Source organism: Narcine bancroftii, chromosome 14, assembly GCF_036971445.1.
Source record: "Narcine bancroftii isolate sNarBan1 chromosome 14, sNarBan1.hap1, whole genome shotgun sequence".
Classification (NCBI taxonomy): Eukaryota; Metazoa; Chordata; class Chondrichthyes; order Torpediniformes; family Narcinidae; genus Narcine; species Narcine bancroftii.
In genome coordinates this window covers 36536799-36560476 of record NC_091482.1, presented here as the reverse complement: position 1 = coordinate 36560476, position 23678 = coordinate 36536799, and the positions used below count along the sequence as shown (strand labels likewise).

At 40.7% G+C, this 23678-nt stretch overlaps 1 protein-coding gene across 1 annotated transcript; it reads left to right on the top strand.

Moving 5' to 3' along the window:
• The first annotated feature begins 4855 nt into the window (after positions 1-4855).
• On the top strand, positions 4856-23592 carry LOC138749675 (uncharacterized). The gene is made up of 2 exons (XM_069911396.1): positions 4856-12852; positions 17234-23592. The coding sequence occupies exon 2, from the start codon at positions 17251-17253 to the stop codon at positions 18250-18252; it is 1002 nt and encodes a 333-aa protein (XP_069767497.1). The 5' UTR covers positions 4856-12852; positions 17234-17250; the 3' UTR covers positions 18253-23592.
• Positions 23593-23678: the final 86 nt, after the last annotated feature.

Here is a 23678-nt window from a genome sequence, read left to right as displayed (position 1 = left end):
CAATTATACCGAACTGAAAACGAAGGGAAAGAAGGGAAAATAGATGAATTTTTGACTAAACTTGAACTACCAAAACTACAAATAGAGGAACAAAATAAATTAACAGAACCATTTGGAACAGTAGAAATACAAGAGATAATAAAAAAAATTACCAAATAATAAGACACCAGGAGAGGATGGATTTCCAATAGAATTCTACAAAACATTTAAAGACTTATTAATACCGCCCCTCCTGGATGTAATCAACCAGATTGATGAGACACAAAACTTACCAGATTCATGTAAAACAGCAATAATTACAGTAATACTAAAACAAGGGAAAGATCCACTCTCACCAGCGTCATATAGACCAATATCTTTGCTAAACACAGATTATAAGATAATAGCTAAACTATTAGCAAACAGATTAGCAGAACAGGTACCGAAAATGGTAAATTTAGACCAAACTGGATTTATCAAAAAAAGACGCACAACAGACAATATTTGTAAATTTATTAACTTAATTCATGCAGTAGAAGGGAATAAAGCACCTACAGTAGCAGTTGCTTTAGACACAGAGAAGGCCTTCGACAGAGTAGAATGGAATTATTTGTTCAAAGTATTGCAAAAATTCAGTTTACCGGAGAAGTATATTAATTGGATTAAAGCATTATATAAGGGACCATTGGCGAAAGTGACAGTAAATGGACATGTATCAAAGCAATTTAACTTAAGCAGGTCAACGCGGCAGGGATGCCCACTATCACCTTTATTGTTTGCGCTAGCTATAGAACCACTAGCAGAATTGATAAGAATAGATAATAATATAAAAGGAATAAAAATAAAAGACAGGGAATATAAAATCAGTCTATTTGCGGATGATGTTATAGTGTACTTAACAGAACCAGAACTATCAATAAAAGAATTATATAAGAAATTGAAGGAATATGGAGAAGTGTCGGGTTACAAGATAAACGTAAATAAAAGTGAAGCAATGCCTATGAATAATGCGGATTTCTCAAAATTTAAGAAGGAATCTCCATTCAGATGGCAAATGCAGGCAATAAGATACCTTGGTGTACAAATAAACAAAAATCTAGGCCAATTATATAAACTCAATTACAATCCACTAATGAAAAAATTACAGGACGATTTAGAGCATTGGAAAGATCTACCACTAACACTGATAGGAAGGATAAACTGTATTAAAATGAACATTTTTCCAAGGATACTATACTTATTTCAGGCATTGCCAATACAACTGACAGAAAAATTCTTCAAAGAGTTAAAGAAAATAATAAGGAAATTTTTATGGAGAGGGGGGAAACCAAGGATAGCACTAGATAAATTAACAGAATGGTATAAACAAGGAGGCTTACAATTGCCAAACTTCAAAAATTATTATAGAGCCGCACAATTAAGATACCTATCAGATTTTTATCAAACAAGGGAAAAACCAGACTGGACGAGATTAGAATTAGATAAAATAGGGGAAAAGATACCTGAACACATATTATATAAATGGGACGAAAAATTGGTACAACATAGAACTTCTCCAGTATTACATCATCTCCTCAATATTTGGAAGAAGATTCATGTAGAAAGAAATAAAATAAATTATCAATTACCAAAACTAATATTGACGCAAAATAAGCTACTCCCTTTTACAATAGACAACCTTGCCTTTAGAAAATGGGAAAAAAAAGGGATTAAAAGAATAGAAAATTGTTTTTCAGGAAGTAGATTCTTATCCTTTGAACAAATGAGAGATAAGTACAATATAACTGGAGATACAGCGCTGGCATATTACCAACTGAGATCCTACTTGAAAGATAAATTAGGAAGCAACTTGAGTTTACCAGAGGGAAGTAACATTGAATATGTGATTACAGATACAATGTTAATCAAAAGATTTATAACAAATATGTATATTAAACTGCAAGAAAAGGAGAATGAGGAAACAAATGGTAAAACTAAACAAAAATGGGAACAAGATTTAAATATAAAGATAAAAAAGGAAACATGGGAGAAGTTATGCTCTGGAACGATGAGATATACAATAAATACGAGGCTATGTATGATACAATATAATTGGTTACACAGACTATACATTACACCGCAAAAGTTAAATAAATGGGACCCAACAGTATCTGATAGATGTTTTCGATGTAAAAAAGAAATGGGAACAACAATTCATGTAATCTGGACATGTGAGAGAGTAGAAAAATTTTGGGATGATCTCAGTCAGATATTAAATAAAATAACAGAAAACAATATACCAAAGAATCCAGAGATCTTTCTCCTAAGTAACATAACAAACAAAGAATTTGGAATTGATTTGGAGGATGCACAAAAAAGATTTGTTAAGATAGCCCTAGCCGTAGCAAAAAAATGTATTATGTCAACCTGGAAATTGGAAGATAATTTGAAAATACAATTATGGTATATAGAAATGAATAAATGTATTCCATTAGAAAAAATAACATATAGTTTAAGAAATAATATTGAAATATTCGAACAAGTATGGGAGCCTTACATTAAATACAATAGCGAAAACCTACCGGGGACAAACATTACCTAAGTTGATGGAAGGAGAAGGAAAGAAAAGAATGGACTCAGTAGAATTTCTGGTGTATTTTTGTTGAATGACAACATTGTCTGACTGGCTTAATGCAACATAGATTGTATACCTAAAATGGATGAGAGGGGGGGGGGGGTGGGGGGTGGCTTGGGAGGAGGGAGGGGGGGAGAAAAAGTCACTGTATATGTGTGAAAAAGAAAAAGTGTATATCATGGCTAATGTGATTTATGGTGTGAAAAATAAAAAATTAAAAAAAAAACACAAAAAAAAACACGTATCCTCTATCATGCAAATTGTTTACATTGGGAGAAAGTATCTATCAACTCCAGACCATACCTTAGGGATGGTGTAACCCATGACCGTGGTACCTCTGTTTGTTAAGGCAGTGAATTTGGACCAATATTCCCTAAACGTTGGGATTCATGGATAACAGCATTTGTGAATGGCATCTCCTCACGGTCTTCCAATTTTGGTTTTCTCTGCTTTCCAATGACTCTGTCAATCCCCTCATGAACCTGGGCTGCAGCAACAAAACAAGAACCAATTTTGACTTTGAAGAAACTTGTGTTTCATTTAGTGTCTTTCAAAATGTCCCAAAGAATGATAATGCCAAGTTATGCCCAGCAAGGTCCTATCAGACCATAGGGGAATGTTTTTAGGTCATAGGGTTTCATGAACTTCAGGTTCCAAATGCTGGTGTTGATAATTTGATAATTAATGTTAGTACTTTAGGCTGAAAATTTATTTCAATTTTCAATTGTTCACATTCATTTAGAGATTCAGCATGGTAACATGTTTTTCTGGCCCACCAGCCCATGCATGAAATGTGGGCAGAAACTGGAACAACTGGGTGTTGCTTAAATAGGGTTCAAAGAATTATTCTGGATTGTTTCATCCACTGCACAGGATCTTTGAATCAGGAGGGAGGTACAGGAGCATCAAAATCAGTACTGTCAGGCTGGATATAGTTTAGTGGGGCTGGGGCTATAGTAATGGTAGGCTGCCACTGGTGTGGACCTGCGGAGAGCAGGGAGTGGAGGCACAGTGCTCCTCAGCAGGGCAGCCAGGGCTATACTGCTCAGTCTAACTGCCCACAGCTGCAGGCTTTATATGGTCTATTAAAGTTATTTTAAAATTCTGTGGTCACAGGATCTCGGCCCTAGATGGCAGTGCTTGTTTTCAGCAGTGGCTTCAAGGGGTTGCAGACTCCGTAGAAGCAGTGAACAGGCACAGGGCACTATAAATCAAGATGAGCGCCCAACCTCACCCCCATTTGTTTATAGATGATAAATATCCTTCTGTATTAAGAAGTTGGCTTTCAATAGGGGATGTTAAGTATTCCATGCTGATATTATCTTTGCACAGCAGACTCCCATTTGTAAAGAAGCCAAGTATCATTTTTTTTGTTTTGGAAAAGTTTACAATTTCATTTCATCTCAGTCTAAAATTAGAGATATATCTATTTTTATTGGCTTTAATGTTCCCTTTGTACACTTTAATAAGATCCCAAATCTTACTGGTGGATTTTTAATAGTTATGGGTGCACTGTGGAATCAGAAAGTTGTTCTGATTAATACGTACGCCCAAATGTTAATGATCCTGAATGTTTTTAAGCAGGTGTTTGTTTCCTGCCGAGTTTGAACAAATACATGCTGCTTTTGGGCAGAGACTTAAACAATTGCCTTAACCCATTAATCTTCTTCAAATTTGATGCTGCCTAATAAATTATCAATTCTGTTTTGTTAGATTACGGACGTTTTGATATATGGCGTTTTCTACACCCTAATCATAAAAAGTTTTTTCCCCACATGTTCATTGTCAATATTCCAGGATTGATGATTTTTTTTGTTGATAATTGATTAGTTCCCTTGGTAATGGATTGTACCTGTGGTGCAATTGCTGTTTCTGATCATGCACCTTTGAAACTCTCTTTTCCACTTTCTGATGTTACTTCCAGAGCCCAGCAGGTGGTTTAATACAACCCTACTGCGCTGGATGGGTCACGTCTCCAGAATGGAGGACCATCGCCTTCCCAAGATCGTATTATATGGCGAGCTCTCCACTGGCCACCGTGACAGAGGTGCACCAAAGAAAAGGTACAAGGACTGCCTAAAGAAATCTCTTGGTGCCTGCCACATTGACCACCGCCAGTGGGCTGATAACGCCTCAAACCGTGCATCTTGGCGCCTCACAGTTTGGCGGGCAGCAGCCTCCTTTGAAGAAGACCGCAGAGCCCACCTCACTGACAAAAGGCAAAGGAGGAAAAACCCAACACCCAACCCCAACCAACCAATTTTCCCTTGCAACCGCTGCAATCGTGTCTGCCTGTCCCGCATCGGACTGGTCAGCCACAAACGAGCCTGCAGCTGACGTGGACTTTTTTTACCCCCTCCATAAATCTTCGTCCGCGAAGCCAAGCCAAAGAAAACTTCCAGATGAAAATTTTATACACTTTATTAGGGAGCAAACCTCTTTTTTTTAACAAATTTAATGAGGAAATGTCATTTAACTGTCTGGGTTGGGTTTAAGGTATATGCTCAGGGACAAATAATTTCTTGTTCAGCTGGGTTAAGAAAATGTACAAAGGAGGAATTATTATTACTTAATAAGAGGATTAAAGAAATTGATAGAGTCTATTCAAGGATGGCTAATGCTGATCTTGATGAGGAAAGGGTAGAACTTCAAATGCAATGTGATTTACTTTTAACATATCCTATTGAAAACCAACTTAAACTTAAAAGTTAGCTTTATGTACATGGCGATAAATCAGGTAAATTGTTAGCTGGTCAATTAAGATCAATTATGGCTAAAATTACTAAGATTTGTAAGGAGACAGTAGCATTGTGTTTGATCATGTTGAAATTAATAAGACATTTAGGAATTCTATTCTGATAAATCTGAGTTTCCCGACAATTCTGTTTCTATTAATAGATTCCTGCAATAGTTGAATATCCCTAAAATTTTTCCCAATGACCAACTTTTATTGGAAGTTCTAGTATCAGAGATGGAAAATTTTAAACAATTTCTTCCTTTCAGTCTGGTAAAGCACCAGGTCTAGCTGGTTATACTGTTGAGGTTTTTTTTAAATGTTTTGCTAATATACTTACTCCCTGACTTGGTAAGGTATTTCATGATTCTAATCTTGTTAGAACTTTGCAATGGACATTTTATAGACCAAACAGGATTTCTAAAGAATTGATATTCACACTTTAATATCTGTAGGTTAACGAATATAGTTTATTCCTCATCGCTTAAAACTCCAGAATGTGTAGCGTGTTAAGTGGAGAAAGGCTTTTAATAGAGTGGAATGGAAATATGATTTTTTTAAATGTTATTCAAAAATTTTAACCATACATGCATTCAAATATATTTCAAAATACAGATATAATATATTGAGTATCAAATATATGATGATAATATCCAACACCCCTCCCCCGCCCACCTACAGTCCCAAGAAAAGATAGAAAGAAAAGAGAATACATAGTGAGGTGTTAGAATAGAAAAGAAGGAAAGAAAGAAATGAATAAGAATGAGAATGGACAGCAAAAGTTTTAAAATCCATCTAGTCTAAAATTCATATCTATTTCTACACAGGTCTTAGAGGCTAAGAAGAACATTTAGAAATCTAAAAAATTAAAAATTAAATTTTGGTAGATATGGGCGTCAAATTTGTAAAAATATTTTTTCCCTTAAATTATATGTAATTTTCTCAAGGGAAACACAACTGTATGTTTCCCAATTCCATCATTCCAAACTTAGGTGTGAATCAGATTTCCAAGCAATGCAATACACTTTCTGACAACTGCTAATGCAATTTTAACAAATTCTAGTTCATTTCAATTTTCGTCTTATCCCTTTAATGTCTCCTAATAAGAATAATTCTGGATTTTGTGGAAATTGAACTCCTGTAATTTGTTCTGTATTAAGACACTGTTTCAACAGTGTTTATATCCAAGGAAAGTTCAAGTTCCTCATCTGAGGCAGAGAAGTGTGGGCAGTACCTGTTGTGCCCTCTGATCGACTTTAGTGAATGGGAAAGCAGGCACCGAAGGGCCAAATGGCCTACATCAACTCTGAATTCACTTCAAGCCCTCTATGTTGTTCAAATCACAAAAGGGAAAAAGAACCAAAATAAAACTTAAATGTACATGAAAACACAGAATAAATAAAATTACTTTAAAAAAATCTTTTTAAACGAGGTGATGTCACTACACATCGCCTAAACCCTAGCGAAACGTTTCTCTGCCACCAAATGGCGCCGCTGTTCCTGTGGCAGGTTTTGCACTGGTTCCCCTCCTGGTAGGAACTTTGGATGCTGCAGTTGGGCTTCACAGGAAACACAAAGGCAACCTCTACGATGGAATGCATATGGCTGTATGCCCTTCCTCATGCCAGAATCCCCAACCTGCTTGCATTACATGTTATATATTCTACCACAACCCCCCCTGACCCCCGCACATGCCACGAAATGGTGAAGAATAGCGTGAGGAGAGAGAAAAAAGCAAGGTGGTGGCACGAGGGACTGAAGATGCTGGAATCTGGAGCATGGAACTAACTGCTGGGGAAGTTGATGGGTCAGGCAGCATCTTGGAGCTGGTAGCCTGTGATCCACCCTTTCCCCTTCACCTCCATCCCTAACTATTCAGATGTCCTCCGACTTTTCCTTATTCCGGACGAAGGTCACCTTTTGCATCCTATGGATGCTGTGCGACCTGCTGAGTTTCTCCAGATGGTTCGTGTATTGCACTGGAAACAGAGAGTCAAGATTTCTTTCATCCAGACTGAATGTGAAGAGGGTTGTAAAGAGCAGAGGGGAAAAGGTATGAGGGAGGGGCCAGTATGTGAGGGGTGGTTGCTGGACAAGGGAAGATGACGGACAGAAGGACCAAAATCAGGGAAGGATGGGGAGGGGTGTCCTGTCCATGGTCAGAGGTTCTTGGCTCGTCACGGTGGATCCGAGCAGAGTGGCTGATGGGCCGTGGATCAAAGTGAGGAACCGATGGGCAGGCAGGGAGGGGGAGCACGGGCAGTCCCACTACCTGGAAAAAGCTGGAGGGACCTCATGGATCATGGATCATCCACTGAGAACAATGGCATCAAGAAGAGAGTGAGGGTGAGGGGAGGGGACCGGGGAGTGTGCACTTAGTATTAATTCACCCATTCTCTCCAAAATGAACAGCAAAATGGCAAAACTAACTCAAAAGGGTGGGAAAGCACAGAACAGTGTAAAAGATTGAAACTAACATGACCCAAATATGATATTGACTAAGTTAGTCTGAATTGATTGACTTATTTCACCAAATCTGATCCACATCCACACAAAATTGTCTCATGATGAGAGCACGTAAAAGCTTTGATTTAAACAGCTGAATCTTCCATTTAAAACACCTAAGATTTGGGACTACAACCCTCCCTATTTTTTTACCAAGATTAAATTCGCCATAACAACAGAGTGATATATCCTTAAATTTACGGAGTCTGGAAAAATTCCACTGAACCAGCCAACAAGCTGTGGAACACACAACGTGAAGGAAGTGTGTGTGAGTGAAAGAGAGAGTAGGGGTTAGAAGATGGTCAGAGCCAGAGTCACTTTATTGCCATTTTTATACTGAAAGCATAAAAACAAACAGTATTTCTCTGAAACAGGGCCCATAAACACGAGTCAAGGCCCAACCAAAAACAATCTAACAAACAAGACTAAGCAAGACAGCCCATGCATGCCACTCAACTAACCATGGAAGCTGCTGCCAATCTACATACCGCCAGCACAAGCAAGCAAAACAGACAAGACATACAACCAAGTCCAAACCACTTTACATCCCCTCTCCCCCCATCGCTGCCTTTACCTTTGTGGTGGAGGTTTCTCAGATCCACTTGGAGGAGGTTCCCGACTAAAGGAAATCCTCGGGGCCCGGGAGGGTAGTTCTTCCACTTCCGTCTCTTCATCAAGTCAAAGACCAGGGCAAAGACGGTGCAGAAGACAGCTGCACCGTGAAGCTGTCGCAGCCCAGCAGTGGGAGCCCGGGCAGGGCCAGGATCTGCATGTTCCCCAGCTCAGTGAGCAGGGTCGGTGGAGTCTGTGTGGGGAGGGTGGGGATTGGCACCTTCACCGGGAGCCGGCCACACTCATTCGACATCCTTTCATGGCTCAGCACCAATTAGTTGCCAATTGTTGAAATCACCGCAGATACTGGGTCAAATGAGTATTGTTCTCCTTGTCTACAGAGTTTGTGGTCTGGGGTCACGAGCAGGTTTCTTCTCTTTTACTCTTTCAATCCCTCACAAATCTTTGATGGGAATGTGGGGAGAACTCAGTAGAGTTGGTGTAAGTGGATGGTTGATGGGTAGAATAAACACAATGGGCCTGTTCTTGTGGTGGATGACTCCAATAGAAGATATTCTACTGACAACAACCAGGTTGAGTGAGGGAGTTTGTCTCTGATCACATGATCTAACTCAGACACAGAAATAACTGGTGCTACTTACACTGCACATCTGGATGGAGCACCATGAAGAGCAAGGCCCAGCAGAGGGTGGTGGAGCTAGTCTCCGTGCCTGCAGAAAACAGGTCAAGGACCGTATTGATTATACCCGACTCCAGGAAACTTGTTGTGGGGTCGTCCTTTCTCTAAATAATTAAAATGGGAAATACATTGTGAGTGAGCACAACATGTTCTGGAGCAGAGATCTGGAGTGGGAGAGGTTTTCCCACCAAACATGAATCAATGGGGCACTTTCCTCTGCTACAGGCTCTCCTGCCACAGTGGACTGGGTCTGGGTGGCTGCTACAAAGGGAGTGAAGGCCTCCCCCACACCTGAGCAACCAGCTCATTATAGGTTCAGCTGCTGCACTGCTTTCCTCCGGGTATCATCAGTGTTTAACACATGGCTCGTCACTTCTGGTGACTCAGCATGTGTTCAGCAGGGACCATGACAAATCACTGGCCAGGTCCAGCCTCTGAGTCTCAGTCCGGGCAGAGGTGGGGCAGGGAGATAGGTTGAAGCAATATCAAACAAAATACCCAAGACTGATCATCATCTCACCATCCCAGCCCACACTTAACAGCAGGTTGCCCACAAACATTCAATGCCATGGAACCATAGAACATTTCAACACAGAAAAAATAGGCCATTTGTCCCTTCTGGTCTGTGCTGATGAATAAAACCAGCTAGTCCCACTGACCTGTTCTCATTTCATAACCCTCCAGACCTCTCCAATCCATGTATTTATCCAATTTATTTTTAAAACTCAAGGCTGAATATACATTCACTACATCAGATGGTAGCTCATTCCACACTCCCACCACTCTCTGTGAAAAACTTTCCCCTTACGTTTCCCTTCTCCCTCTTCCCTTTTAGCCTAAAGCTATGACCTCTCGTATTTTATCTCCCCCAATCTAAGTCAAAACATCCTATTCACAACTACTCTGTCTATACCCCTCATAATCTTTAATACCTCTATCAAGTCTCCCCTCATTCTTCTTTGTCCCAAGAAATAAAGTCCTAACCTGTTTAATCTTTCCCGGTAACTCATCTCCTGAAGACCTGGCAACAACTTAGTAAACCTACTCTGCACTCTTTCAATCTTATTGATATCCTTCCTGCTGCTGGGCGATCAGAACTGCACACACCATTCTAAATGTGGCTTCACCATTTACTGTGTGCATCCTACCCTGATTCACTCTTCCAAAGTGCAACACCTCACATTTATCTGCATTAAATTCCATCTGCCATTTACTGGCCCAATTTCCCAGCTGGTCCAGATCCCTCTGCAAACTTTGAAAATCTTCCTCACAGTGCACGGCACCTCCATTCTTTGTGACATCAGCAAACCTGCTGATCCAATTGACCACGTTATCATCTAGGTCATTTATACAGCTAACAAACAATAATGGTCCCAACACAGATACCTGAGGAACACCACTCATTAAAGACCTCCAGTTTGGAAAGCAACCATCCACCAACCCTCTCTGTTTCCTTCCACCAAGCCAATTCCAAATCCAGTTTGTAACCTCTCCATGTATACCTAGAGTCCTAAGCTTCTGATTCAACCTCTCATGGAGAACCTTGTCAAAGTCCATGTAGACAAGATCCTCAATGATTCCTGCTGCACTCCGATGGCAGCAAATTATTTAGATTTTCTTGATGATGGGGAGGGTTTGCCTGTACAGGGCTCTCCACTCAGGGGTATTAGTGGCCCCATAGCAGACAATGATATAGCCGGTCAGCGCACATTCCACCACACATCTATAGAAGTTTGCCAAAGTTTCCGATGACATACTGAACCTCCACAAACTCCTGAGAAAGTTGAGGTGCTGATGTGCTTTCTTAACAATAACATTTTTGTGTGGAGTCCATGAAAGGTCCTCCGAGACTGTGGCCCCCAGTAATTTAAATTTGCTCAATCTTTCCACCTTTGAATCACCCAATGATCATTGGATCTCACAACTCTGATTTTCCCCTCCTAAAGTCTACAATCATCTCCTTGGTTTTGATGGCATTGACTGAGAGGTTGTTTGTAAACCATTCAATCAAGTTTTCAATCTCCATCCTGTATCCCAACCCATCACCTCGTTTAATACAGTCTACTACAGTGGTATTGTCAGCAAATTTGTACATACTGTTATTGTCATACTGAGCCACACCAGTAGGTGTAAAGTGAGTAGAACAGGGGGCTAAGGACACAACAATAATAATGGAGATTGTGGAGAATATAGCCTTGCCAATCCATGGAACCTCATGGATTCAGGGTCTGAATATGAGGAAATCCAGGATCCAATTACACAGTGGGGCTTTGAGGCCTAGGTCTTTGAGTTTACTGATTAGTTTTATATCTCCACCCCAGCTGGGGAGTCTTTGCGCTCCCTGGAAAATGCTGGTGCCTTACCTTTTTCCACTTCAAACACTTCAAACATTCTGCTTCCTCCACAACTCTAACTCCAGTGATTTCCTTCTCAGACTGAAGTCTCTCAGTAGGTTGAGCAAGAATCTTCTGTGCTCTCTCCACCACTGCCTGTCAGGAACAAAGGAATCACGAAGGGGAACAGGGAGGTAGATCGTAAGAAACTTTACCCCCATGCCAGAGGGGTGTAAGACTGGAGGGGAGAAATTTAAGGTGAAGGGGCAGTGTATTGTTTCACTCAGAGGCTGGTTGGAATCTGAAGCCCCGCAGCCTGAAGCAGGTTCATGTCATTTGCGAAGCTTATGGACAAACATTTGAATTGCCAGGTGTTGAAGGCTATGGGTACAAGCTAGTAAACGGGGCCTATACTTGGTACTTTATGGTCAGCATAGATGTGACAGGCAGAAGGGCCTATTTCTGGGCTGAAGGACAATGAAATTTGACTTTGGGATTGTGAGAGATGAGTAAACTTGACATGAAAATATGAAAGATGGGGAAACTAGTACAGACACATGGAGTGATGGATTAAACCAGTATGAACAGGCTAAGCATGGAAATTAGGATGCAGGAAGCAGAGTCAGCCTATGTAAGATAAGAATCTTCTAGTCCTTTCGACAGGATCAGTGAGCCCACCTTTTGAATAAGATAAGGAGACACAAGGAATAATAGAATGTAGGAAGTAGAGGTAGTCTGGGTGAGATAAAGGTCTCCTAGCTCTAGACAGAAGTGCCAAGTTCTACATATTTAATTAGTAAGCCTTACATGGATGTACCAAGTTATGCATATTAAATTAGTAAACCCTAGACAGGATTAGCGAACTCTGCATATGAAGAGACTGTAGCTCTGAGAGTTGGAAAGGTGTGAATGGGGACAAGGGCAGGGTTGTGAATAAGGACAATGAGAATAATAACATGAAGGGACACCGACAGGATACCCCCTGGTCCTCCGAGTCACAGAAACAGCACGTAGGCAGGTAGGATTGCCTAATGCCAAACCCATCCAGGAGGCAGGAGAATGTAAGGGGGAGGGTATTCCTATACTGAAATTCACTGTATAAAAGTTGGGTGAGCCCCAGTGTGTGTGTGTATTCCCAGGGTAAGGGGAAGCACCCAACTTTGCATTGTTGTTATAATAAATGTTCTTTGTTCTCAATTTTTGTCTCGAGCAATTTCTGTTAAGGTACTTCTATTTCTAACAAATGGGGGCTCATCCGGGATCACACTCCCTCCACTGACCGAGTGCCTGATGACGGGGGTAGATGCACCCCAGCTGGACTCATGGACGACGGGTGGCTGGTCAGTGGAAGAAGCGAGTGATATCCAAGAAGAGGCATTGAGAACAACAACGGGAGAACGTTAAGGAAGCGCGAGAAGAGTAGCTACTGGATCTGGTAAGAGAAATTTTTATACCTGTCAGTATGGGAGGTATGGGCAGTAAGAAAGAGAATCCTAGTGAAGGATTGGATGATCAGATAACCAAATAGTGTCCGTTAGGAGTAATGTTATCTGACTGGGGTTCGGGGAGATCCCGGGGAAAAGACAAACTTATCATGATTAAGTACTCTTGTCTAGAATGGGTTAAAAGCCCTATTAAAGGAAGCTCGGTATATTGGCCGAGGCTCGGATCCGAGGATGACTGGATGTGTCAGGAACTGAACATCTGGCTGTATAAGAATCAAAGGGATAACAAAGGAATATGCCGCCTGCTGGCTCAGGGGATCGGTTGACCAACTGGTCCTGAACAAAAAGAGAAGTGAGGACAAGAGGGATGAGGAACCCCTTGTACCTGAAACGCAAGGATGGGATGTGTTACACTCCCTTCCTCCACCCTATGCCCCTCCTTTACCAGCTCCTATCTCTCCTCCCCTCCTGTGCTCTACCCTTCCGCACCTTCCCCTCCTCCCCCGCAACTAATGAAAGGAGAAGAGAATAGGGGTGGAATGTTAACCCGTTCGCAAAGTATTAGATTGCCTACACGGTCGACGAGAGACAGAGGCAAGGTTAGTTTTGAGCAGAGTGAGAACCTACTGGAAGAAAGGGCAGGATACTGTGAGTCAGTTTCTGAAGAGCAGGATTTCAGAAATAATAAGCTAGAAGTTAGCTGGATGAGACCCCTGCGGGAAGTTCCCGTGGGAAGGGGTCTCGGTTTTGTAAATGTGCCCTTGACCAGTACGGAGGTGTGTAATTTTAAGAGGGAAATGATTTCCCTGATAGAGGATCCCCAGGGATGCGCTGAACAATTGGATCAATTGTTGGGACCGAATATATATACATGGGATGAATTAACAGCTATATTTAGGACTCTGTTTACCCTGGATGAGCGTGGAATGATTTGCCAGGCAGGGATTAGAGTCTGGGATCGGGAACACCAAGGGGGACCAGATGTGGTACCTGGAGAAGCTAAATTCCCCTTGGCTAGACCTAATTGGGATAAAAATACCAAAGGTGGTCGGGTATTAATGGAAGAGTATAGGGTTAATCTGATTAAAGGAATCAGGGAATCTGTTCCGAAGGGACAGAACTTTAAAAAGGCATTCGAAGTTCCTCAGGGACCCGAGGAAACCCCCTCGGCATTTTTGAATAGATTGCATACGGCTATACAGCAATATGGGGGTCTGGATATAGAATCCCCAGCAGGGGAACAATTAGTATTAACGAGTTTCATTACAAATTCAGCCCCAGACGTAAGGAGGAAATTACAGAAAACTGAGAATTGGCATGAGCAGGGAATAACCCAGTTTCTACAAATTGCGCAAAAAGCCTTTGTACAGAGATCTGAGGATAAGCAGAAGGGAAAGGCTAAGATTTTAATGCAGGCATTTAAGGGAGCTGTGGAGGGACAGCAAGGAAAAGGTAGGGACTTTGTGCCAGCTCCTGGGCATTGGGAGGAGAGCCAGGCGTGGGGAAATAGGGTCCAGAGTAGAGGAAGGATTAGAGGAGGATTCCGGGGATGCCAACCATTCCCGGGACCCCGGGGAGACCCAACTAGGAATTGGGAAGTGGGAACAATGGCCTGCTACCATTGTAACAAGGAGGGACACTTCAAGAGAGAGTGCCCCATGCGAGCCAGGGAGACGCGATCGTATGTCCTGATGGAAACAGACTATGAATAGGGGAGTCATGGTTCTCAGTCAATACACACTGTGGGGCTGCATGGAGAACCACTGGTAAATTTAAGCATAGGACCCCACAGTGATAGGATGATATTCTTAGTAGATTCCGGGGCAGCCCGGTCTAGTATATTACACCCACCCGAGGGTGTGAGGATAGAAGGGACAGTAATGATTTCAGGGGTAGGGGGAAGAGATTTCCCGGTCCCTGAATTAAGAGATGTTAGGATACAGATGGGAGAAAAGGTTATAACGGAGGATCTCTTACTAGTTCCCCAAGCTGGAGTTTGTTTGCTGGGAAGGGATTTACAAGATCAATTGGCTATCGGCACCAGACCACAAGAATCAGGTATTGGGGTTCAACTATATGTATTAAGTGAGGAGGATCGGGAACTCATAAATCCTGGAGTATGGGCAGGAAGAGGCAATAGAGGAGTGTTAGATATCCCTCCCCTACGAGTTACCTTAAAAGATCCTGAGCAGATTATTAGGCGAAAGCAGTATCCATTCCAAAGGCTGGCCGAAAGGGGCTGCAGCCAGTAATTGACCAATTGGCATTGTAGAACCTTGTATGTCACCTTTTAATACCCCAATCTTACCTGTCCAAAAACCAGATGGTACCTATAGATTAGTACAAGACTTGAGGGAACTAAACAAAATTATTCTCACCCGTCACCCTGTCGTACCTAATCCATACACAATAATGGGTAAAATTGATCCCCATAGTAAATGGTTTAATGTGATTGATATCAAGGATGCTTTCTGGACCTGCCCGTTAGCAACAGAGAGCAGAGATATGTTTGCTTTTGAATGAGAGAATCCTTTTACGGGACGTAAAAATCAATACAGGTGGACCGTACTCCCTCAGGGCTTTACGGAATCACCAAACTTATTTGGCCAGGTCCTAGAACAAATATTAGAGGAGGCTCCTCAGAAAGAGAGTTGTCAGTTAATTCAATATGTAGATAATTTATTAATTACGGGAAGAACGATGAATCAGCTAAACTATATACCATTGCACTTTTGAATTTTCTCAAAAAGAAAGGTCTCAGGGTGAATGAATCCAAATTACAATTCGTACAATCAGAGGTTAAATACCTGGGTCATTTGGTAAGTCAGGGAACCAGAAAGATAAGTCCAGAAAGGATACAAGGTATTCTACAGATCCCACCTCCTAAGAATGCCCAGGAACTCAGGAAATTCCTTGGTCTAGTGGGATACTGTAGAATTTGGATAGAAAATTATTCTAATCTAGTTCGATTCCTTTACGATAAACTCGCGATTCTAGGGGGTGAAGCGCTAGTTTGGACGGAAGAAGAGATTAATAATTTTAACTTGGTGAAACAGCGCCTTATTAGTGCCCCAGTGTTGGCTTTACCCAACCTTAATAAGTCTTTTGACCTTTATACTAACGCGAAAGGGGGTGTAGCAACCGGTGTTTTAACACAAGAAAGGGCAGGCTGCAGGCAGCCAGTTGCTTTTCTCTCAAAAGTTTTGGATCCTGTTTGTCGTGGTTGGCCAGAATGTGTTCAAGCTATCGCAGCCACTGCTATTTTAGTTGAAGAAGCGTGAAAAATTACATTTGGTGCCCCAATGATAGTACACACTCCTCACACCGTTCGCAATATTCTGTTACAGCGTGCTGGTAGGTGGCTTACAGATTCTAGAATTTTGAAATATGAAGCGATCTTGATGGATAGGGATGATCTAACTCTGACTACAAGTAGAGAACATAATCCAGCAGCCTTTTTAGTCTCTCCAACCTCTCCCAACACAATCAATGAGTTAGAGCATATATGTTTGGAAGTGATAGACCTGCAGACTAAGATTAGAGAAGATTTGAGTGATGAGCCTTTACAGGAGGGAGAACGGTGATTTATTGATGGCTCTTCCTGCTGTATTGATGGCACTCGCTATAGCGGATATAGTATAGTGGATGGGAATGAGGGGGTAGTTATTGAAGCCGGTCGCCTTCCCGGTCACTGGTCAGCCCAGTCTTGCGAATTATATGCCCTCTGTCGAGTTCTCCAAGGTCTGGAAAATAAGGTGGGCACAATCTACACAGATTCAAAATATGCTTTTGGTGTAGTGCACACCTTTGGGAAAATCTGGAAGGAACGGGGAATGATTACGGGAAAAGGACAGAAATTGATGCATGAGAACCTAATTGTCCAATCCTTGGAGGCTCTGACGTTACCTGAGGAAATAGCTGTGGTCCATGTACGGGGCCATCAAACTGGTGACAGCCCTGAAGCACAGGGCAACAGACAGGCAGATGCAGCTGCTAAACAGGCAGCGCTCACTGCGAAAGTGGATATGCAGCTGTTACTCCCCATCTCACAGGAGCTTAAAAAGACTCCCATCTTTTCACGAGAAGAGGAGGTTGATATGAGGGATCAGAGGATGCGTCAAACGGGGGGCGAGGGGGGCGTGGCAAGATGGCGTAAGGAACAGACATGCCTTCCAGTCCTCTCCTGACTCTAACTTATTGTTTTGTCTTTAAGTGCCCGTTAAAACTTTTTTAAAAAGTTTATAAATAGTATGAGATGTTGAATTAATACCTAATGGTTCATTTGTTAACAAAAAAGTAAAAGGAAACATCAACAGATTGTTAAAAAATTATATTTTCTGAAATTATCTGAGCCTGCTTGTTTACAAAAAGCCACGACTCAGTGTGAAATGGATCCAGGAAAACAAGCGAAGAATTCGGCCTTGGAACTCCGTTCTGATTCCGTAAGTCTTTCTGAAGGTCGTTTTCAGCTGCCTTTAGAACAAAGGGCTGGCCGGATGCCAGTATTTCAAACAACGTCTACTGTTACTGAGACTTTGACTGCTGAATTAGCTGGAGCGCCACCAGTTGGAGAGTTAAAGAGTTGTTATTTGACTGCTATACCACCAGTTATAACAGCTCTTCCAGATACTGACGTAACGAAGCTTTTAAAGGAGGTTTGGATCAAAGATAACCCTGATCATCAGCCTCCTGATACTTCTGGGGGGTCTGTGGCAGGGGCTCTTACACGGAGTCAAACTGCAAGAAAAGCTACTAAATTAAAAGAAGGGATAGAAGGTCCTCTGATTCCACAAGAACAGCAGAATCCCACCATGTCTGGATCTACTGATGTTGATATACTTTTCAAGAGTCTTGAACATAAGATATTTTCTTCAATGATGCATTTAGGTGATTCTATGAATAATCTTACTTCTAAGATTAATGCATTGGTGGATGTCAATACTCAACAGATGGCTGATTATGGAGCTTTTAAAGTTGAAACTATTGAAAGACTTGAGATGTGTGATCAAGGATTATCTGATGTACAAGATCAATTGCAAGATGTGAATAAAACAATTGAAACGTTACAGATTCAGAATAAAAATTTAGCAAAAAAGGTTGATCATTTTGAGAACCAATCCAGATGGAATAATGTGAAAATTGCCGGCTTGCCAGAAGGCATAGAAGGGCCAGATCCAAGAAAATTTTTCACTGAATGGATTCCACAAGTGTTGAGACAAGATAAGTTTTCTGAAGGTTTAATATTGGAACGGGCTCATAGAGCTTTGAGAAGGAGACCTTTTTCAGGACAGAATCCAAGACCTGTTCTGGTTCGCTGTTTAAATTACTGTGATAGAGAGACTATTTTACGTATGGCTATTAGAAATGCACAGAAAACAAATCTCCTTTGATGGTTCAGAGTAATCGTGTTTTCTTCTATCCGGATTTGAGTCAGGAAATTATGTTTCAACGACGTGAATTTAATTCTGTGAAAGAATTATTGTGGAGAAAAGGATATAAGGCAACATTTAGATTCCCTGCGGTACTGAAGATTTTTCAGGATGGATATCAACCAAAGTTCTTTGATAATCCTAAAGAAGCTATGGATTTTGCTCAGTCTTTACCAATTACGCAATTCCAGGAACGACGTAGTCCTCCACGGTCTCCAAAGAGGGCAGATCTGCAAGAAGGGAATTTGATTTCTGGAAGAAATGGAAGAAACGGTGGTCGCAATGGCAAAGGAAACTCATTTAATAGATAAGGAACATTTGAAACTCAAACGTGAATGGGTTGGGCACGTTTTTTATTCTTCGTTTAATTCTAAGGCAAAAGGTGTGGCAATTTTGGTACATAAGAATCTACCATTTTAGTTACAGAGTGAAGAGAAAAATGGTGGAAGATTATTAAAATTAAATTGTACAATCTTTAATGAGGCATGGACTTTGCTTGATGTTTATGCTCCTAATGTTGAGGATACAGCTTTTGTTGTGGATATGTCTTTATTACTTGGACAATCGAACTCTAATGTGATGTTGGGGGAGATTTGAATGTGGCGTTGGAGCCTTTATTGGATAAGTACTCAAGAGTAATTAAGAAGTCTAAGATGGCAATCCAAGTGATTAATATGATGGCAGATTTGAATTTAATTGATATTTGGCGAAGAGTTAATCTTACAGAGAAAGATTTTTCTTTTTATTCCTCGCGACATAATTCTTTTTCTAGAATTGATTATTTTTTAATATCAGCACATTTGCAGGATAGGGTTACATCTGTGGAGTATAAGGCTAGATTGGTTTCGGATCATTCATTATTATTATTAGAATATTTGAGTTCACAAGATGTTCAGAAAGCTTCAAGATGGAGATTTAATACTATGCTAGTACGACGCAAATTTAATTCTGTGAAAGAACGGTTGTGGAAAAAAAAGACATAGGGCAACATTCAGGTATTCTGCGGTACTGAAGATTTTTTAGGATGGAAATTAGCCAAAATTCTTTGACAATCCTAAAGAGGTTATGGACTTTGCTCAGTCTCTACCAATCATGCAGCTTCAGGAACGATGTAGTCCTTCAAGGTCTCCAAAGAGAGTAGAGATGTAAGGTGGTATCCAGATTTTTAAAAGAAATGGAAGCAATGGTGATCGAAGTGGTAACGTTGATTTAAAAAAATAAATCTTTTATCTTTTTTTTTGAAAAGAGTTTAAATAGTTTAAATAATGATGATAGTTTAATGAAATGGGAGTTGGGAGAGGGAACTGGGTGGGCACTAGTTTCCAGAAGTCATCAGCTACCTGTGAGTTATCTCACACCCAATATTTTGGGGGAGTTACCACTTTGGGCAGTTTAAACAGGAGGAGGTAGTTGTGACCTCCGACCTGTTTTTTTTTTCTTTTTAATTTTTGGGTTAAGAAGTGAAGGTTTTTTTAAATTATTTTTTAAAATAAATAATACATTTTTTTTAAACTCTTTTTGTTTTGATTGTAATTGAGAGGGAATTAGGAGGTTTTTTTCTCTCCTTTTTTTCTCTTTTTTTGGGTTTTTTTTTCTCTTTTTTCTTTCTTTTTTAAGAGGATGATGTCACAGAAGATAATAAGTCAAAAATTGAGGATGTTGAATTAGATGAAGAGGAAGATGAGGGGAAAGGTGATAAGAAGAAGAAGAAAATTAAGTACAAATACATTGAGGGAGAAGAGTTTAATAAAATTTAGTTAATTTTGATAGAGAATTTTGAAGATGTTATAAATGAAGAATATGGAGAATTTTATAAGAGTTTGAACTTTTTTTCTTTTTTTTCTTTTTTTATATAAGGGGAGGGGAAGGGAATAAAAAGTTTATTTGATTGTTTTTCTAAGGGATGTTTTTGTTCTCTCGATGAATTATAAAGGAAACTTGGTATTAATGGAAATTCTGTATTTATGTATTATTAATTATGATTTTTTGTATAACAGATATGTGGTTGATATATGATTTTAATATTTGAATTTAGTTTTAAAGTGGATTTCATTTGTTAAATACATGAATTATGTTTGATTTAAATATATGTTTAAGGGTATTATTTTAGTATTGATATTTTTTTTGTTGTTAGTAATTTTTTTGTTGTTAAGTTTTATCCTTTTTTTTGTAAGTGGGGTTTTTTCTATTTTATTTACAACATTGTTAATTAATTCTTCACTCTTTATTTTGGGGGGGAGGGTTGGATTAATTTTAAATTAGATGATTAATGTTGTGTTATAATTATTGGGGGGGGGTTAATTTGTGTAGTTTAATGATGTAGTATTCTAATTTTTATTATCTTATTTTTTATTATTTCTTTAAATGTAATTTTTATTTTATTCATGTCATAAAATTTTAAATAACATTTAAAAAAAAAGGGAATGCATCAAACTAGTGATGGGTTGTGGTGGACAGCCGAAGGATGCCAAGTGCTGAACAAAGCATTGGCACGGCAAATGTTTGATCAGCTCCACCAACAGACACACTGGGGAGCCCAGGCACTTGTCGACACTTTTGTAAGCACCTTTCATTGTTCGGGCGTATACACTATAGCCAAGCAGAGTACTCAGGGGTGCCCAATTTGTCAGAAAATTTATAAGAAAGTCATGCGCCAGGTAATGCCTGGCGGTCGCGATATCGCTGTATGCCCTTTCCAATGGATACAAGTGGATTTCACAGAATTACCTAAGATAGGTGTTTACAAGTACCTGTTGGTGATGGTAGATCATTTCACGTGATGGATTGAGGCTTTCCCGACCCTGAATGATCGTGCTAGCACCTTTATCAGAGTACTGCTGGATTCAGTGATTCCATGGTATGGGATGATCCAGACCATTGACTCAGATCGTGGTACACACTTTACTTCTCGGGTACTCCAGGGGGTTTGTGAAAGATTGGGCATTGACTGGCAGCTCCATACCCCATGGCACCCCAGAGTTCGGGCCGGGTTGAGCGAATGAATCAGACTTTGAAATATCAGCTCACTCGACTTCATGAGGAAACTGGTCTCTTAAATGCTTACCCTTAGCTTTAATCAGGATTCGCACAGCTCCTCGTAAAGACCTTGCTGTCTCACCATATGAGATGATGTTTGGTCTTCCTTACATGGGATTCCACACAGATACTCCCATCCCTGAGGCTAATGACCAATATATCTCTAAACTGTCTGCTTCGCTCCTTGATTTAAAACTGAAGGGTTTATTAGCTCAAACTCCCCCCCACCTGGAGTATCCAATTCATTCTATTAAACCTGGTGATTGGGTATTTGTTAAAGCTTGGCAAGATACACAACTAAAACCTGTCTGGGATGGCCCCTACTGTGTACTTTTGATTACAGACACCGCTGTACGAACGAAAGAAAAGGGTTGGAGCCACATCCAACGAATCAAACGAGCTGCTGAACCACAGGCTACAGATCTTCAAAATCCACCCTCCACCTGGCGTGCAGTCCTTCATCCTGATTTGAAAGTTACACTACGCCGGGAAAAAGTCTTGTAATGTTGTTTTTATTATTTATTGTACAGTTTAATTGTTACCTCCCAAATTCTGAGACATCACTAAAGTATTCAAAATGTATTAAGTCCTCCTGGAATAGGGGCAGCATAGATGGCCATTATTTTACTTTAGAATGTAGACGGGACATAGATATAGGGTATGATCATAGTAAGGTAGGGATTAATATAGATTTCAAATGTGGACCAGGGGAACAGAACACCTCTCAATATGATGATTTTAATGGTATTGTGGACTCTACAGATATTAACAAGAACAGTTTTAAGCGTTTTGCACAAAGCAGATGTGGGCACAAAGGCAGACAGGATAATTGTCAGGATTGTACATGTGGCAGAGAGAGAGTTGATACATATGCTAGTGTTCGCAGACAGGCTACAACTCACAGATTAAGTGACAAGAAACACCCCTCCCCAACCCGTGCTATTCTAAAGCATCCTTTGGGTTACACAGCCATTCCAAATGTTAAATACCACCACTGTAAGGGGAGTTCCAATGGTCAACGAAGTAAACAGCTCCAGAATACTAAAGCTGCTGGGCATTTAAATCGTTTGTTCAGACTCCAGGCGGCTTTGGAGATCGTCGCCGAATGGACGGCGATGGCCCTTAATGAAGGGGCAGAAGAAAGACGGCAGCTACTAGCAACGATTCAACAAAACCGCCTGGCTCTCTATTGCTCGTTGGCTGCTGGAGGCAGCGTCTGTGCGAGACTCAGTACTGACAATGCTTACAACAGTCAGGCGGTTAAAGACACTGCTTCAGGACTTCGACAAGAATCTGCCCATGCCCATGTTCAGACTTGGCAACCTTGGACTGATGTGGGATGGACTAGTCTTTTTACTGAAAACTGGAGCCTGATACTCACAGCCCTTATAGCAGCAGGACTCACTATTTTGGTCATTCTGGTGCTCCCCTACCTAAATGCTTGTATTCATTTCATGATTTTGCGGACCTCTATTTCTATAACCCAAAGGATGTGGGTTTCCCAAATGGATGCTTATGACACTGCAATTCGTTTATTGACCCGCTGGGAGAAAGACCAACTTTGCCAATAGCACAGTTAATTTGACAGATCAGTATCACTGATCTAAAAGAGAAGTGAGGATTGTGAGAGATGAGTAAACTTGACATGAAAATATGAAAGATGGGGAAACTAGTACAGATACATGGAGTGATGGATTAAACCAGTATGAACAGGCTAAGCATGGAAATTAGGATGCAGGAAGCAGAGTCAGCCTATGTAAGATAAGAACCTTCTAGTCCTTTGACAGGATCAGTGAGCCATTAAGATAAGGAGAGGCAAGGAATAATAGAATGTAGGAAGGAAAGGTAGTCTGGGTGAGATAAGGGTCTCCTAGCCCTAGACAGAAGTGCCAAGTTCTACATATTTAATTAGTAAACCCTAGACAGGATTAGAGGATTAGCGAACTCTGCATATGAAGAGACTGTAGCTCTGAGAGTCGGAAAGGTGTGAATGGGGACAAGGGCAGGGTTGTGAATAAGGACAATGAGGATAACATGAAGGGACACCGACAGGATACCCTCTGGTCCTCCAAGTCACAGAAACAGGTAGGATTGCCTAATGCCAAACCCATCCAGGAGGCAGGAGAATGTAAGGGGGAGGGTATTCCTATACTGAAATTCACTGTATAAAAGTTGGGTGAGCCCCAGTGTGTGTGTGTATTCCCAGGGTAAGGGGAAGCACCCAACTTTGCATTGTTGTTATAATAAATGTTCTTTGTTCTCAAATTTTGTCTCGAGCAATTTCTGTTAAGGTACTTCTATTTCTAACAGGATGATATGGGAACACAGACAACTTTAGCTCAGCTGTCAAT

What these genes read in the sequence shown, in the direction of transcription:
- LOC138749675 (XM_069911396.1), top strand. Translation starts at nt 17,251, where the DNA reads ATGGATCCAGGAAAACAAGCGAAGAATTCGGCCTTGGAACTCCGTTCT.